General features: G+C 39.2%; 1 protein-coding gene across 1 annotated transcript in view; it reads left to right on the top strand.

Moving 5' to 3' along the window:
• wdr18 (WD repeat domain 18) overlaps window positions 1-3,066 on the top strand; it is a 131,351-nt gene extending 128,285 nt beyond the window's left edge. Inside the window, exon 10 of the mRNA XM_067431129.1 lies at window positions 2,608-3,066. Within this exon, the coding sequence (XP_067287230.1) occupies window positions 2,608-2,736 (129 nt within the window). The 3' untranslated portion in view covers window positions 2,737-3,066. The remainder of the gene's footprint in view (window positions 1-2,607) is intronic.
• The last annotated feature ends 15,310 nt before the right edge of the window (window positions 3,067-18,376 follow it).

Here is an 18,376-nt window from a genome sequence, read left to right as displayed (position 1 = left end):
GAACATAAGGACTGAAATGTGGGCGATTACAGCCGTACCTTTTCAGATACTTTAGTAGGAGACAGTTGTAATTTTTTCATTTCAAATGCATGTGTGGCACCATTAAGCATGGCAGGGAAAACATCATAGTATTTGGGATGCATGTCTGCAGCAAGTGTTGATGACACTTGACCAATTTTGCTGGGAATCCACAAAGTTAATGGCACTTGAGCAATAATTGGAATCCTGCTGAACATGATCTAGCTAAGTATGGACAATCTGTTTGGAGATCCCAAACAAACCACGCATGGAACAAAGTTATGCATAATGAAAGTGTTTAAGTGGCCTCCTAAGTCCCCTGAGCTTATATCCATTAAAAATCTTTTGGAAATTATAAACCACAATTGCAATAAGTAACGCAGGTCTTTCAATGAAGCTCAACTTTGGGAAGAACTTAAAGAGGGTTGGAAAGAAATTAAGCATGGCCCGTACGCAAAGTTTAAAAAATGCTAACTCTTTCCCCACATTAACAGATTTTTCTGTCATTAAAGGACAACTCCGGTGAGAAATGATTATTAACAGATGGTTACCGAGTAGATCGTTCTCTGGGATGCGTTTTCATGAAAATCGAATGTAAAGAGTTTTATCTCTAAAAACAGATTAGCTTATAGCGCTTGTCTATGGGGCACAGGGTAAGTGAAATTAAATCTCTAGTTAATACAACTAACAAGGCTTAAAGGACAACTCCGGCGAATTTGTAAGTTCATCTTAATCGTTATATCTTTGTGAGTACAGTCTATAGAAAAAAAACCGAACCGGATTAGTACTTGCAACACGGAGTTATTACAGTTAATGCCCAGAACCCTGTAGACTGTACTCACAAAGATATTGTCCTTGAAATAGCCTCACACTAACACAGTGACATAATGAGGGTCCCTACATGCAAACCGAAGCATTGAGAACTTTGTAAGTGTACAAACAGTTTAATAAGAAGATACTTTATAAAGACAGTACATTACACCTTTACCGACAGCAGCCATCTTGGAAAACGAACGCTGTTCTAAGTGAGCTGGTCAATAGGAATTAAGTTTGTGAAATCTAATTACATGGACACGTTTATTTTTATTTATTTATTTTTCTCTGTTGCGTTCAGTGCTTTCTTCCAGAAACAACGGAACATATGAGATTCCAAGTCACAGTTCATCACTTAGCACAGTGTTCGTGGTTTGTGTCGAGACCGTTTTCCAAGATGGCTCCTAGAGATTTAATTTCACTTACCCTTTGCCCCATAGACAAGCGTTATAAGCTAATCTGTTTTTAGAGATAAAACTCTTTACATTCGATTTTCAAGAAAACGCATCCCAGAGAACGATCTACTCGGTAACCATCTGTTAATTACCCCTAGGGTCATTTCTCACCGGAGTTGTCCTTTAATGAGATGCTTCCCCACCCAGGATTTCTGTTTCACTGTTTTAGGAACACTGTAACTGAAACAGAAACAAGCGATAAAAGTATTGCTTATGCATTTTGTATTCTTTAAAAAAGGTGATTTTTTTTTTCTTCTTTTTTTTGTGCAGATTTTTGTTCAAACTTTTGCTTTTTTTATGAAACTTTCCCACATTCAAGTGCTGATAAAAAAGAATGCATGAAGCTAGCCACATAAAACGGGTTTGTTGTTGACTAAAAGCAAAAGCTCTGTTCTTTCTTTTGATCTGTTGCATGTTCAGATATTCATAAAACAAAAAATATTCTGGGGGCCATAAAAGTTTTGTGAAAATTATCAAAAATGCTGCAGTGGTTGTCAACTAAAAAAGAAGAAGAAGAAGGAAAAAAATGCTGGCGGGGAAACTGACAAGTAGTAAAAGTATGCTTTATTTCCTGTGATCTCTGTTTTTCTATGCCTGTTTTGCATAATACAATAAACCTCATATTTAATAATTTGCTGGAGCTTGCTTTCTTGACAAAGTGTTTTGTCATTTAAATACCTAAACCAAGATTAGTATATTATTTTTCCTGATTTAACATATTCATATTTCAATTTTTTAATAGAACCTGAAGTGGCATTAAAAGGCAAATATTGTGCAAATATCCTCACTACTGTACAATAATGAGCTGTGGTTATTGCAGTCAATAATATAACATAACAACAGAATGTGGTCGCTCCTGCCACAAAATTACCAAATGTTGCCATAAAATGTTGTTTGAGTGATATGTTATACCCTCCGTGCCTATACCCCTGCCATGGTAACATCAATTTGTCTGGTGAGAGTGTTATTGGAGATATTTGTACAATATTATGTTTGTTTAAATCCATTCATAACATAGATTACAGTCTCGCATACAAATGACTGTCCGTCCTAGCAATTGCTAAAAAAAAAATCCTTCTCCTGTAGTTGTGAATGACTGGAAAGGGCATGTAAAGTCATGAAAAGTCATTGTAAAAAAAAGTGTTCGAACTCTGTGTCTGTCAAAAATATATGTCATAACACTATTGTTTCTCTCTCTCTCTCTCTCTCTCTCTCTCTCTCTCTCTCTCTCTCTCTCTCTCTCTCTCTCTCTCTCTCTCTCTCTCTCTCTCTCTCTCTCTCTCTCTCTCTCTCTCTCTCTCTCTCTATGTGGTGTTGTCAGAGCGTGTTTGGTGATGGGGAGAACACTAAAGTACGAGTGTCTGAACTAGAGGAGGAGGTGAGGACCCTGAAGAAGATCAATAAAGATCTGTATGAGTTCTCCACTCAGTTCCTGACCAAACCTAACTAGAAGAGCTTCCAGCTGCAAAGGTCCTCCATCAGAACAATCGTGTCAGTTCGAGATCAACGGGAGAGGAAATGCAGAAAAAATGTAATGCTCTGCAATGGACTGAAAAATGTCTACTGTTCTTTTCTGCCCTTTATGTCCTAAGGGCAAGATTTTGTTTGCATCAATCTCAACACAAGCTCGTGGACCGGAGGTATATTTGTGGTATGTTTATGTGATGACATTTACTTTTTTGTATTATTGTAAGCTTATAAAAGGAGTCTGAATTTGAAGTATTTGTTGTTTGTTATAAAAGATTTTGACCTGTATACTTCATTAAAAAAAGTTCAGTCAAAAAAAGTCATTCACATGTATGACCATTTTTCAGCCTCTTTGTTAGGTTTCTACATACTGTCCTTAATCTATTATATATAATAATCTATTTTTTTTCTCATTTACTATTAATACAATGCATTTAGAGAACATCTTCCAAAATTCTGGTTAAAAAAAATGCTACAGTATAGTTTATTCCTTAAAGACCAGTCAGGGTGTCCATGCAGACCCCTATCCATCGCCGAAAGCGCCAACAGTGAGCACGTGAGCATCAGAACTGGACCACGGACGAATGGAAGATGGTGGCCTGGTCTGATGACTTCATCGTCTGGCTTATAAATGCTTGAGATTTAGTGCTTTTTAAAATAAAGGAGTGTTCTGGGTTCAATACAAGTTAAGTGCAATTGACATATGTGACAATTTTTGTCAATAACCACAGAACCACAGAAAAAAAAGTCAACCTTCAAATAATTATGTTCAGTTATGCACTCAATACTTGACTGCTTCAATGCGGCGTGGCATGGAGGCGATCAGCCTGTGGCACTGCTGAGGTGTTATGGAGGCCCAGGATGCTTCGATAGCGACCTTAAGCTCATCCAGAGTGTTGGGTCTTGCGTCTCTCAACTTTCTCTTCACAATATCCCACAGATTCTCTACGGGGTTCAGGTCAGGAGAGTTGGCAGGCCAATTGAGCACAGTAATACCATGGTCAGTAAACCATTTACCAGTGGTTTTGGCACTGTGAGCAGGTGCCAGGTCATGCTGAAAAACGAAATCTTCATCTCCATAAAGCTTTTCAGCAGATGGAAGCATGAAGTGCTCCAAAATCTCCTGATAGCTAGCTGCATTGACCCTGCCCTTGATAAAACACAGTGGACCAACACCAGCAGCTGACATGGCACCCCAGACCATCACTGACTGTGGGCACTTGACACTGGACTTCAGGCATTTTGGCATTTCCTTCTCCCCAGTCTTCCTCCAGACTCTGGCACCGTGATTTCCGAATGACATCGCAAAATTTGAGCAACAGTCCAGTGCTGCTTCTCTGTAGCCCCAAAGTGGCTTGACCTGGGGAATGCGGCACCTGTAGCCCATTTCCTGTACACGCCTGTGCACGGTGGCTCTGGATGTTTCTACTCCAGACTCAGTCCACTGCTTCCGCAGGTCCCCCAAGGTCTGGAATCGGTCCTTCTCCACAATCTTCCTCAGGGTCCGGTCACCTCTTCTCGTTGTGCAGCGTTTTTTGCCACAGACTTCCCACTGAGGTGCCTTGATACAGCACTCTGGGAACAGCCTATTCGTTCAGAAATGTATTTCTGTGTCTTACCCTCTCTCTTGAGGGTGTCAATGATGGCCTTCTGGACAGGGTCGGGTCGGCAGTCTTACCCATGATTGCGGTTTTGAGTAATGAACCAGGCTGGGAGTTTTTAAAAGCCTCAGGAATCTTTTGCAGGTGTTTCGAGTTAATTAGTTGATTCAGATGATTAGGTTAATAGCTCGTTTAGAGAACCTTTTCATGATATGCTAATTTTTTGAGATAGGAATTTTGGGTTTTCATGAGCGGTATGCCAAAATCATCAGTATTAAAACAATAAAAGACCTGAAATATTTCAGTTGGTGTGCAATGAATCTAAAATATATCAAAGTTAAATTTTTATTATTACATTATGGAAAATAATGAACTTTTATCACATATGCTAATTGTTTGAGAAGGACCTGTAGAAACAGAAAACACGTGATCTTTGTCATCATCCCACCTGTTACCAAACATGGCTCATTCTCAGTTAATCTGCACAGTGTGGCCTGCTGTACATCCAGCAGCTGTCAGCAAAGTTATTGTTTTGTAATTCGAGCTGGCCAGAAAGATCAGATTAGCCGTGTTCATACAGCCTCACACCATTTACTTGATGCCTTCGATCTCACTCCCTGCACGTGTGCCTCCCTTCTGCTTTACAGTGCAATCTAAAACTTTATAAACACCTTTCCCCTGCACAGCGGCTTATTTTCATTCCTTGTTACGGGAGAGTAAAGCTGCCCTCTCTGTGACCCTCACAGACGTCTCCCAGGATTTAACATTCTGGAAACATCCACAGAATCTTAAAGAGGAAATATTCTAGCCTTTAAAACTCAAATAAATAAATAAATCGACCAAAAAAAATAAAAAAATGAATAATCAGCATTCCACTGGCATACTGTTGTGAATGCAGAGAATGCTTGATTTCTATCTAGTTAAATCATTTAGACCATGTGATGCAGATAAGACCCATCTAAGTATCATCGTCTTAGGATGGAGAGAGAGAGACAGAGAGAGAGACGAAGCGGCACTGATAACAATTACAACTACCTCTCAGCACTTCCTCTTTGAAGATTGTTCTACTTCAGCTGTTCCTGCTCACAAGAGGGAGAAACAGTTCCTTACCCCCACACACACTCCAATCATCGTATGGAAACTCATTCCCTCACCTTGACAGAGTCATTCTGTACCCCTCAGCTCCGCCAAGCATTGTAAGCAAGCCGTTCGAGGAGCTCATGGTTACTTCAGCTTCTTAAGAGCTTATTTTATTTCCCTGGCTAAAAGAGAAAGGTGTGCTTTGAGAGCGAGACATGGAAGAACCTGGTCCCACAGCTGTATGTGGGTGTTTCTTCAATTACATGGGTTTTTTATTACCTGTGGACTTTCACAAAATTGTACAAATTTTACCCTCTCACAAGCTTTTTTTGTCCAAAATATATATCAGGAGAACGTTTAATTCCCCCCCCCCAAAAAAAATGTGATGAACGTTTCTACCGCATTAGTGTAATTTCCATCACATATCAAGTCACGTATTGTGTTTGAGGTATGCACATCATGTCACTGCCAACCGGTTACGCCCACTGAGTGGCAGACTATTGTTTTCAGTGTAACGGCTGTTACAAACTAGACAAGGTGAACCCAGCCTGATCTGTCGGCAATTTGATTTCGCCCGGGAACTCAGTCTGGAAACCCGTACATTCACTTCTACTGCTTCTGTTACACTTTTGCGGGAACCACTCACAGACTGGCTTATCCGCTATTGGCGGGTTTAACACGGTGACGGATGCAGTGGGTCGTTGCCCGTTGTGGTCTGATTGGTTGAAGGACTATCCAATTGCTTATAGCATTTGAATAATGCTCGTTGATCACGCTTCTTGTGCAGTAGAAAATACAGAGCAGACTCCCCAGACCAATGTTAAATTTTAAATTGAGTTTGGTCTGGTGATAGCCAGACAAGTGACAAACACAAAACAGACCTTTTAAAGACCGCCGAAAACTACAAAAAAAGAGACTCCAGGCAGCGAAACGTGGATTTGCAGTTATTATTTTGTGTCAATATGTTGCATTTCGCAGTAAAATCATACCCTATATATTGTTATATATTGTATTGGCAACTTATCAATTTCACAAACTTATATTCTACATAATTAGTTGTTTTTAAATAAACACTGACAAAAACTACATATACTATAGTTTTTGGGCTGGACGATATGACAATATAACATTGATATAAGTGATCATCCAGTTTTAGACCTATATTATATTTATATAAAGCATTAACAGGCAAATTTGCTTTATGCATTTCCCTGGCATCAAAATCAGGCACATATAAATGTCAGGAAACACGATTCCTGACTGCATGTCCATATCCATGGATCAATGGATCTTTGGTAAGTTGTAAGGAACAATACAGAGTAACATCTTGTTTAAACTGATAATCGCTTGTTTCACTCACATTTTCACAGTTTCCCCTATTAAATCCTGTCATGCAGCGGGCTCTTCTAAGGGGGCGTTCCGGTTGGAAAGTGATGTCAGTGTCAAACACTAGCCACTTCATTAGGTACACCAGTTCAACTGCTCTTTAAGTGACTTTGAATGGGGCATGGTAACTGTTCTGAGTATTTCAGAAACCAGACAGCCATTGACAGAGAATGGTCCAAAAAAAGAGTAAATATACAGTGAGCCACAGTTTTGTGTGTGTGTGTGTGTGTGTGTGTGTGTGTGTGTGTGTGTGTGTGTGTGTGTGTGTGTGTGTGTGTGTGTGTGTGTGTGTGTGTGTGTGTGTGTGTGTGTGAGTGTACATACACCAATCAGGCATAACTTTATGACCATCTTCCTAATATTGTCTTGGTCCCAAAAATGAAAATTATGTCATTAATTACCCTCCATCATGTCGTTCCAAACCCGTAAGACCTTTGCTCATCTTCGGAACACAAGTTAAGATATTTTTGTTGAAATTCGATGGCTCGGAAAGGCCTCCATTGGCAGTGATGACATCCTCTCTCTCAACACCCATATAAGGTAGAACATAGACGTAGAGCCGGCATTCGATCATCCAGGAAATGCACACTTTAGCACCATTTTGAGCACTACGCCAAGACCAAAAACATCACTTCGTTAGTTCTGGTCAGCGGCCCAGATGGAAGACAAGAATAATGTTATTTTGATTATTATTATTTTTGTCGCACAAAACTTCTCGTCGTTTCATAAAATGATTGTAGAACCACTGTCTTTAGTGCCTTTTATGGGTCTTGAGAGAGGACGTCATCACTACCAATGGAGGACTTTCTGAGCCATCGGATTTCAACAAAAATATTTTTATTTGTGTTCCTAAGATGAGCAAAGGTCTTACGGGTTTGGAACGGCATGAGGATGAGTAATTAATGACAGAATGTTAATTTTTGGGTAAACTGACCCTTTAATGTCTTAAAAAAGATGTTCTGAGACTAATTTCTTTTAAAGGTTTGGAGCCCCACAAAAGACATCTAAGAAAAAAAGTTAATTGTGCACACAATTTAGTAATTTGTTCTGTTAATTTGCTAAATCGTCCACACGATTTGCGAATTCGTTCCCTCAATTTATAAAATGTGTGCATGATTTGGCAAATCGAGGGTACTAATTAATAAATCCTGAGCACATTTTAGCAAATCGAGGGTACAAAGTTGATCATACACATGATTTTGCCTACTAGTTTTTCCCGGCAAGTCATGTTCAGGGTTCCATAAAGGTACCTTAAAGAACAACTCCGGTGAGAAATGAACCTAGGGGTAATTAACAGATGGTTACAGAGTAGATCGTTCTCTGGGATGCGTTTTCATGGAACTCGAATGTAAAGAGTTTTATCTTTAAAAACAGATTAGCTTATAACACTTGTCTATGGGGCACAGAGTAGTGAAATTAAATCGCTAGTTAATACCACTAACAAGGCTAAAAATAGCCTCACACTAACACAGTAGCATAATGAGGGTCCCTACATGCAAACCGAAGCATTGAGATCTTTGTAAGAGTACAAACAGTTTAATAAGAAGACAGTTTATAGACATACTGCATTATGCGTTCACGGACAGGCGCCATCTTGGAAAACAGTCTTGACTCATCGAGCGACGAGAGCTCTGCTAAGTGATGAACTGTGACTTGGAATCTCATATGGTCCGTAGTTTCCGGAAGAAAACACTGAACACAACAGAGAAAATAAATAAATAAAAATAAAAATGTCCATGTTATTACATTTCACAAACTTAATTCCTATCGACCAGCTCACTTAGAACAGCGCTCGTAGATCGATTCATCGAGACTGTTTTTGAGATGGTGCCTGTCCGTAAGGCACTATGTTTACAACGTATCTTCTTATTAAACTGTTTGTACTCTTACAAAGTTCTCAATGCTTCGGTTTGCATGTAGGGACCCTCATTATGCTACCGGGTTAGTGTGAGGCTATTTTGAGCCTTGTTAGTGGTATTAACTAGCGATTTAATTTTACCACCCTGTGTCTACCCTGTGCCCCATAGACAAGCATTATAAGCTAATCTGTTTTTAGAGATAAAACTGTTTACATTCGATTTTCAAGAAAACGCATCCCAGAGAACGATCTACTCTGTAACCATCTGTTAATTACCCCTAGGTTCATTTCTCACCGGAGTTGTCCTTTAAAGGAACTGTATGTAAGAAATGTATTTCGATTAATCATAAAATGGCCCTGATATGTCACTAGACATTAAGAAATCATGTTAATTTCAAATAATTATATCACTGACAATAGTAGTCTGGCCAGGATATTGTCATGTAAAAGTTGTTGTTGAAGCCCTCAACTGATGTTGATGTTGACATGTTGTGTTTTGGCCTGAAGCTCCGCCCTCCACCTATCGACCAATCACGAAGTTAGTAGTGTTTCTTCATCCAGGTTGCCAGATCTGCTCTAGGTACCACAGCTAGCGCTACAAACGTTCCTGCTGGATCCGGCAGCCTATCTGGCAACCTCAAGTCAGGGGGAGGGGGAGAGGGGATACACCGCTCTACAGTAATTTGAAAGTGATTGCAGTACCAGTTTTGGCCACAATCTTACATAGACTTCCTTTAACAGTACAATACTATTAAGTGTATTAAATTGATACTACACCCCAAAAAAATTTAAATTCTGACATAATTTACTATAACCCACAAGACTTCAAATTCTGTGGAACAAAACATATTTTATTAAAGGTCTGTTTTTGACCCACTGACATTCACTTTATAGCCGAAAACAATTGGAACATCCTTTTTGTTGTCTTTGACATGTCTTCTATTTAGTTTTTTGGCTTTATCTGTGCATTAGCCAGCAATTATTGAACTTATTTGAAATTTTAAAAAAAGCAGTATGCAAGGAAACTGGCGTCTTGATTACAATATCGCTCAAACATTATAGCACTCAATTCTGTGTTGATTGCCGTGGCGCTCCATGCAGCTGTCATTTGGAATGTTTGTCATCAGCACTGCAGAATATAGCCTACTTAAATTCTCTTTGGTCTCCACTGGTTTCAGCATGCTGACCAAATCAAATGTTTTTTTGAATGTCCTATGCAAATATAGCCCTCAAATTTCAACATGTTCTCAAGAAGGATGTGAATAATTTAAATCGCCTCTGTTAAACTGCTAATGTAGCGATGAGATGACCCATCTGGGCTGTTGGGAAATTTGTCACAGCAGCATATGAAGGCTGTAGAGTGTGTGAGGGGAAAACAGCCAGCGCTGTGTGTTTACCACTGAGAGCCGTTTCCCCTTCAAGCAGAGCTCTCATTTCAATGCCAGCTCGCCCCTTATTTACAACTTTGCTTATTTAATGTCACGAGATTTAGCGGATTTACTGCCATGTGTTAAGTAGAATTCTGTCTTGTGCTCTTTCTTTGAAACACTAAATGTCATGTAGTCTCCAAATCCATATATCCATGTTTTCTGGGAAACAAATGAGCAAAAAAAATCCCAAAAGGTAATGGATCCGATGTCCTTTTGGTTAGCTTACTTTCAAATCTTATTTGCTGAGGGCCGTGTCCTCATGCAGTAAATAAATACAGGTTATAGTTGAATATGGGCATTTATTCTCTTCACATTTAAGTGGGGAAAAAAGTCATACCCTCACAAATATAATTAGAAATATGAGACCTATAGTGCTTTCTGCATGACACTGTCCCCTTTACCCAATACTTTTCCCAATTTATTTTCTTCAAATAAGTTTATAGCCTTGAACCAAAACCAACCAGCTCTAAAATGAATCACAACATTGCAACATTTGATTCAATTCATGGGAAAAAATCAATGGCAAAAACAAAATAAAAAAAATGGGTGAAAGTCAATGGATAAATATTTTAGAATTTTATCATCACCGTCTATGGACAGTTTAGGCTTATGATGGGGTTTAGTTTGAGAGACTCTGCTATTGGCCCTCTTTTGCTTTTATTTACACTGTAAAAAAATATTTACAGTGATAAATATGCCTTAAAAAATTTATTTCATTGAAATTAAAATTGAGTTACAATGAAAATTGAGATTCGACAACCTTTATTAAGATATTATTAAAAGATTTTGTAAGTATATTGGGTAATTGTGTGTTTTATTTCTGATGACGCAATGAAACTATGCCAAATAGTGCTATTTTCTATGTAAACTCAATTTTACCACAAATGTTTTATGTGGTTCAGATACAAAAATATTTTGAGTTTCTATTTATTAAACAAATTTCCTTCATTGTATTAACTCAAATTTTTAATTTCAATAAACTCTAAGGTAACCAGGTTACTTACTTTTTCAAGTTAAACCAACAAAAACCAACTTTTTTTTTTTTTACAGTGTACCAATAAGTGGAGGTACTCAATGTTTATCAGTTATGGACAACATTCCTTAGGATGCATAAAATATTTTCTCCTTTAAGGGTATAAAATATAATCAGCACCCGAGGAGCACCAGTATAGTCTTTCCTTGTGTGTGTGGCATTTTTAGGGGTATTTCAGGGGAATATTTTATCACAGAATTTCAGATGTCTGTGTCTTATTTCTGACTCTTAAAATTTAATAAAAAATAAAAATAAAAAAACATAAAGGGGATTATGCTTAGTCAGTGTGGACCAAACTTCCCATGAGGCTTGGCTAATGGTCTCATGATGCACCCGAGACTCTTGTTGTTAAAACTAAAGGCTTTTGAAGAGCTGTAAACACGGAGACGGAGACGTACGTCGAAACCGACCGACGAATTGGGATCTGACTTCAGAGACCAATCCTACTTCGAGTTTGTCAAAACGAGCCAATGGAGATTGGCATGCGATCCACACATTCCACGCTCCGCCCCGCAGCGCGGGTATAAATAAGGAAGTGGAATGGTAGATCAGCGCTTTTTCTCAACTTCACCCACAGTAAATGGTGATCCATTTAGCAGCAAAGCAAAGTCAATGTATTGACTCTGAGTCCAGTGAGTACTGTCAGGCATAAGGTAATTAAGAAAATCATTTAGTCCATTAAGAAAAACACCCTTTAAGGCAAAATCATTTAAGTCCACCTGGCAGCACAGTCCACAAGATTCCTCCACATACTCCTTGATAGTGATGTTACATGTGACACTGAATCGACTGTTTAAATCTAGACCAATACTCTGCGGTTTTCTGGAAGTTCAAGTCCAGGGAACAAAGCTAGACAAGAGAATATAGGATTCATGAGGGCTATATATAGCGAATAATGACTAAACACCTGTTTACAACCAAACAATAAACCAATGAGAATATGGGACACATGACTTGAACAACCAATCAGAACATGACACACAGACAAGGGAAACATGGCATAATAAAGCAAGGGAATCACATGACAAACAGGAAACACGACTAAGAACACAAAACGTGAACAAAAAAACAAATGTAACAAAAATGCTCTTTTTATTTTTTAACAATATTACATTTTTTACTGTCTTTTTGATTAAATAAATGAGCCTTAGTTAGCATAAGACTTGCGAAAACATGATAACTAACTTACAGAGCCTAAATGTTTGTACGGTATATACATTGATCAGGCATAACATTATGGCAGGTGAACACAACTGATTATCTCTTCATCACGGCACCTGTTAGTGGGTGAGATATATTAGACAGTAAGTGAACATTTTGTCCTCCAAGTTGATGTGTTAGAAGCAGGAAAAATGGGCTAGTGTAAGGATATGAGAGTTTGACAACGAACAATTTGTGAGGGCTAGATGACTGGGTCAGAGCATCTCCAAAAATGTAGCTTTTGTGGGGTGCTTCTGGTCTGCAGTGGTCAGTATCTATCAAAAGTGGTCCAAGGGAAGAACAGTGGTGAACCATGGCCTGTGTGGCCCGACCAAATAAATGAGCTACTGTAGTTCAAATTGCTCAAGAATTTATTGCTGGTTCTGATGGAAAGGTGTCAGAATACACAGTGTATCGCAGTTTGTTGCGTACAAGGCTCCATAGCTGCAGACCAGTCAGGGTGCCCATGCTGACCCCTGTCCACCACCGAAAGCTCCAACAGTGGGCACGTGAGCATCAGAACTGGACCACGGAGGAATGGAAGAAGGTGGCCTGGTCTGATGACTCACATTTTTCTTTTACATCAAGTGGATGGATGGGTGCGTGTGATTTGCTTACCTGGGGAACACATGGCACTAGGATGCGCTATGGGAAGAAGGCAAGCTGGCAGAGGCGGTGTGATGCTTTAGGCAATGTTCTGCTGGGAAACCTTGGGTCCTGTCATCCATGTGGATGTTACTTTGACATGTACCACCTACCTAAGCATTGTTGCAGACCATGTGCACCCTTTCATAGAAACTGTATTTCCTGGTGGCTGTGGTCTCTTTCAGCAGGACAATGCACCCAATCACAAAGCAAAAACAGTTCAGGAATGGTTTGTGGAGGACAAGTTTGAGGTGTTGACTTCGCCTTCAAATTCCCCAGTTCTCTATCCAATCGAGCATCTGTGGGATGTGCCGAACAAACAAGTCCGATCTATGGAGGCCCCACCTTGAAACTTAAAGGACTTAAATGATCTGCTGCTAACATCTTGGTGCCAGATACCACAGCACATGGCAGCAAAAGGGGGTATGGATATTTACTGCGTCATTTTAGCTGGCAGAGCAGTGGTGTGTGTTTGAATATATAATAAAGGGGTTAATCCAGAATTCTCTAGAGCTCACACAAAAGCAACAAATCCACCTGTTCTACTTCCCTTTAGTTTAGTTTCATACAGCATGGCCTGACCGTGATGAGAATTCTACAGCCTGAATCCTTTCTGTGACATTTACAAGAGGTAGGTGAGGAGAGTAGATGTGGTTTCATTGCTGATCAGATGAATCTTTTTTATGTGTCAGAGCACAGGAAGTGAGTGGAATATATCTGTAAGAATCAGTTTTTTTTTTTTATATCAATTTCATGAAGACCACACATTTGGCTATAAACCTTTCTGAAGATAAATATTTTATTCAATGGGTCATGTGAATGTTTTTCTGCACTTGTAGTTAATGGGATGGTGCATGAGCCGGTCTGAATTAAATTACAGAAATACTGTATATGTCATTGTACCTAATAATTAGCCTGATAAGCCAGACCCACATCAAGATGTTTGGTCTGGAAACTCACCATTGACAGGGCTCAATCCGAGGGGCGGGATAAACGGTTGTCTTTCAAACTCACTCTGCACGCGATAGAGCTACAACCAACCAGAGCAACGTGAAGCGGAGCTCGTTGATAGTTTAAACATTTGCTGTATCCGGTCAGCAAAACTCAGAACACATCTTCCCTTTTAAGAATGACTTCAGTGCCGTTCTTTTCTCAGAGAAAAGCTTAACTCCAAGTCTTCCAGAGTCGCGGTCAAAGCTGATTCGAAAGACCGCCGTTCTCCAGTTTCTGTGTTTACTACAAGCACGCAAGCTCAACTCTGCCGTCATCATGTTAAGCCCCGCCCACCGACTCTATACACAATGTGATTGGCCTGACCAGAGTTTGGTTTTTACAGTTCAGAAGTGTATTGAGAGTTGCTAGACGACACTCGTGGCAAACTAGATTTGCTGAATATATCTAGAAATATATTTGAATATTGTGTTTCTGAACTTAAGTATTTCCTACAAAACAAAGATAAACAGAAGGAGTTAGAGAAATGAAAAATAAGAGTACCATAGTGTTATATAAAAGGAGATGAAAGTAGAAGGAGGCAGAGAAAATGAGATGCCCACTGTCCATTTTTGATTAGATGTCTCAGATTTGCTTTGAAATAAAAAGGTGAGTCTAAATGCTGAGCCAAAAAGACAAATCCTTTAAATTACAAAATGATTTTTCACTTTCTACATCAACTGCATTGATATTTCAGAAGCTGGACTTATTTGTGCTAACTTTGCTTCCCGCGTGGCTCATTATTTTGGGTTCACCCTTTATGTCCATATAGGGTCTCACCTCAGTTACGGGTGTCCAGGTGTCTAGACCTTTTTGCTCTCATTGTTTTTGTCTTGTTAGTCTCCCATGTAATGAGGCAGGGAATTAGGAAGGAATGACTTGGCAACAAGTTCCCATTACCGAGATCTGCCTCAAGCACCTCTGGCCCTGATCCAGTTTCACTGAGAACTGAAATCCGATTTTTAGGTGATTGGATGGAAACAGAAGAGTGAAAGAAGGGAGCTTTATTTTTAAGAGTAAAAGGTTTCGGTGACTAAATGAAGCATATGCCCAAAGGACGAGATATGTTGTGCCTCCCAATTGCTTTTTAATAAATGGCTAACGGGAGCAGGCACAGTGAACTTATAAATAAGCTACTACATCAACACAAACCAGGGGACTTTTCTAAAATTACCTCAACATTAAGGAAATATTAGATCTCTGATCATGGAAAGGCACATTTTAGATAGATTGCAATAAATAAAATTGGAGATGGCTTGTAATTATTAATTCTGATGATTGTAATATGTGACAAGCAGCATCACAAGCAAGTATGGTATTATATGTAAAACAATAAATAAATAAATAAATAAATACATTTTAAAAAACACATTTGTGTAACATGATGCTGAAGTTCAACAAACAAGACTTTAATATTGAGAAAATCACATTTAAGACTATAGGCAACTGGCTCTAATGAAGACAGCATGAATTACAACTTAATATTAGATTTTTTCTTCTTTAATGATGCAGCAGTTTTGAAAGAATATATTAAAGTTGTCATAAACTGGCTTTTTAAAAAAATTATACTGTTGTCTGAGGTCAACTAATGACGTTCACATGGTTTTTACACTCCAAAACATCATAATGAATAAGTAATAAGCTATTTTCTACACAGGTTTGTAGAATGCTCTGTGTTGATGGCCGTGCCGCACTGTAGACTCTAAAGTAAATGCCCATGGCTAGGATTGGATAAGATTTGCATATTTAATGAGCTTCAGCTCCGCTGTCAGTTTAGTTCACATGAGGGAGAGGTCGTTTTGAAAGGGGCAACCGGAATGATTCTCACACAGGGCTAACACAATGATTTATTTCTCATCTACCTACGATTGATTGGAATATTATTTTTGTATTACTTGGCATGCCCGATTGCTGGATATAAGTGCGAACCACACACACACACACACACACACACACACACACACACACACACACACACACACACACACACACACACACACGCGTGCGCGACCTTCAAATACGAAGTCAAGAGAGTGAACAACATAGATCCAGAAAGGAATGTTATTTCATTATTTAAGATTCACCAGCCTGCCGACGGGCTTCTGTTTTAGTAGCCAGTCTGGATTTAGGGCTTTGCGAGCCCTGGCCATGTCTGAGTCAAATCCCAAATCACAATGAACCAACAAATAAAGTATTCTCCAGCCTGTGCTAAGGTACACTCTAAAAAATGCTGGGTTGTTTTAACCCAATGTTGGGTCAAATATGGACTAACCCAGCAATTGGATTGTTTTAACTCAGTGATTGGGTTGTTTTAACCCTGTGGTTGGGTTAAATATTTGCTTAAGACAACCCAATAACTTGGCTATTCCATATGTTTTTTTACCCAGAATTTTTAGAGTGTATTTTCTGTTATACACGATCTGTAACAATGCAATACTATCACATATAAAAACACGTTTTACTCACATATGTGTGTGCACCATTCCTGTCAAATCCAAATATAGAAGGCACGGCATTGTGTTTTAATCTCAGTATGTCTGCAAATCCAGCATCAACCTGATACTTGTTTACAAATGCTTCTGCTGTGATAATACTACATATTACTAATATTAAGGAATCTTATGTGTACTTTGTTTTTCCACAACCAGGAATAATGCAATATCTTGCTATCCTTGGGATGTTTATTGCTGCTGTCTATAGCGCAATCCGAACGGCTCCATGAGTCGGTGGGCGGGGCTAATGAATTACACGTGCTTATTATTCTGTAGAGGCGGTGTTTCGCCACACGATGATGTCAGGATGAGGCACATTCTGAAATCGATTGTTTTTTTGGGCCTGGTGTCTATAAAAGCTCTTCTTTGACTAACAAGGCAGTTTTCAGCTCTGAAACTTACAGGATATTCTTATATTACATGACCTTTTATATATCAAAACCTCAAGGGAAAGTTGATTTCTCAATTCATCACCCCTTTAAAGTCTCCATGGTGATGTACAAATAATTGATTCGTACACAATATTATAAAAAAAAATCTACTTTTGTTAAATTGTTGTATTTTTTTAAAATTTTGTTTTAAAAGGTGTAACGTTACTTGTGGGGAGTCCACATCGCATGCTCCATTGATAAATTAACTATTCGTGATCATGTTTTTTAATTGATGTGAACTTACGTGCCAATAGCCAACAACATACAGACAAACATTTGAAGGAGTTTTACTCACCGCCTGCGGTTGCAACCATAGACTGTAAAATAAATATGGACATAGTGTCTGTGATGTCACCCATAGGATTCTGAAGAGCAGTGAATGTGAAGCGAATCAGTAGGGTCGAGCTGGCCGTTGCCATCTTGGCAAAGCGTCACCGTGAACAGAAAATAGGCAAAGAGTCGGGATGTGGGCGGAGTTGAGATGATGTGATGACTAACAGACAGCGGACAAACGGCAATCCACCTGTCTCTCAAAGGGGCCCCTCCCTTATGCAGAACTTTAAAGGCCCACTGAAGTGCCGTGAAACGCACGCATTATTCAATGTGTTGACGTGATTTCCCCTGAAAAAGCTCCAGCTTTTAGCAGCTCCTTCCCTTTTTTGAAACTGCCGATAGCGTTCGTTACAGTGCCAGTTTGACTACAGCCTTTCCGTTTGGTAAAGCCAGTTTCCTTTTACCGTTTATCCTTCTAATATCCTCCATATCACCTTAAAGGGTTACTTCAGCGATTAGCATATGGCTTTGCATCAGTAGAAACCCTGGAGTATAATTCAAATGATTGTGCTTCCCCCCTCATATCCCCCTGGGACAAGATATTCATGCATTTTATTTCTGGAAATTCCTCCTATGATGCAAATTGACGATATTTGCATCATAGGAGGAATGTTTGGCCAGAGGCTAAAGACTACAGCCAGCAGAGGGAGCCATTTCCGCATGTTTTGAACCCACGCATGGGGGATGGGAGATTACACTCAGAGCTCAGCTCACAGCTACAGGCACTCATTTAAACGGCGCTACACTCTTAAAAATTATGTGTTAAAAATGAACACAGAATTTGTGTTAAAAGATTCGTAACACATTTTGTGTTACTACAGACACATGATGTGTAAATATAGTGTTCAACTGTTTACACAATTAGGCCTACTGTCTAAAACCCATTTAGTAGTATGTTTACATTAAAGGCATCTTTTCTGTTGCAAATAGTCAATGGGTGGTGGCAACTTTAACTATTGGATTTATTTATCACGTTGCAAATGTGAATATCGCATTTTAACAAGTCTGGGGGAAAACAACTAGGACTGCCGGAATGACATTGCTGCGCTGCCTGCGCATGCGCAGTGGCTTCCGTTTCCAACAAAGAATCGAAGCTGGCCAGCCGTCAGTTTGTCAGTCTGCCTCAGGTGAGTGAATTTAATTT

This window comes from Pseudorasbora parva, chromosome 22, assembly GCF_024679245.1.
Source record: "Pseudorasbora parva isolate DD20220531a chromosome 22, ASM2467924v1, whole genome shotgun sequence".
NCBI lineage: Eukaryota > Metazoa > Chordata > Actinopteri > Cypriniformes > Gobionidae > Pseudorasbora > Pseudorasbora parva.
This window is presented reverse-complemented; position numbering and strand designations above follow the sequence as displayed.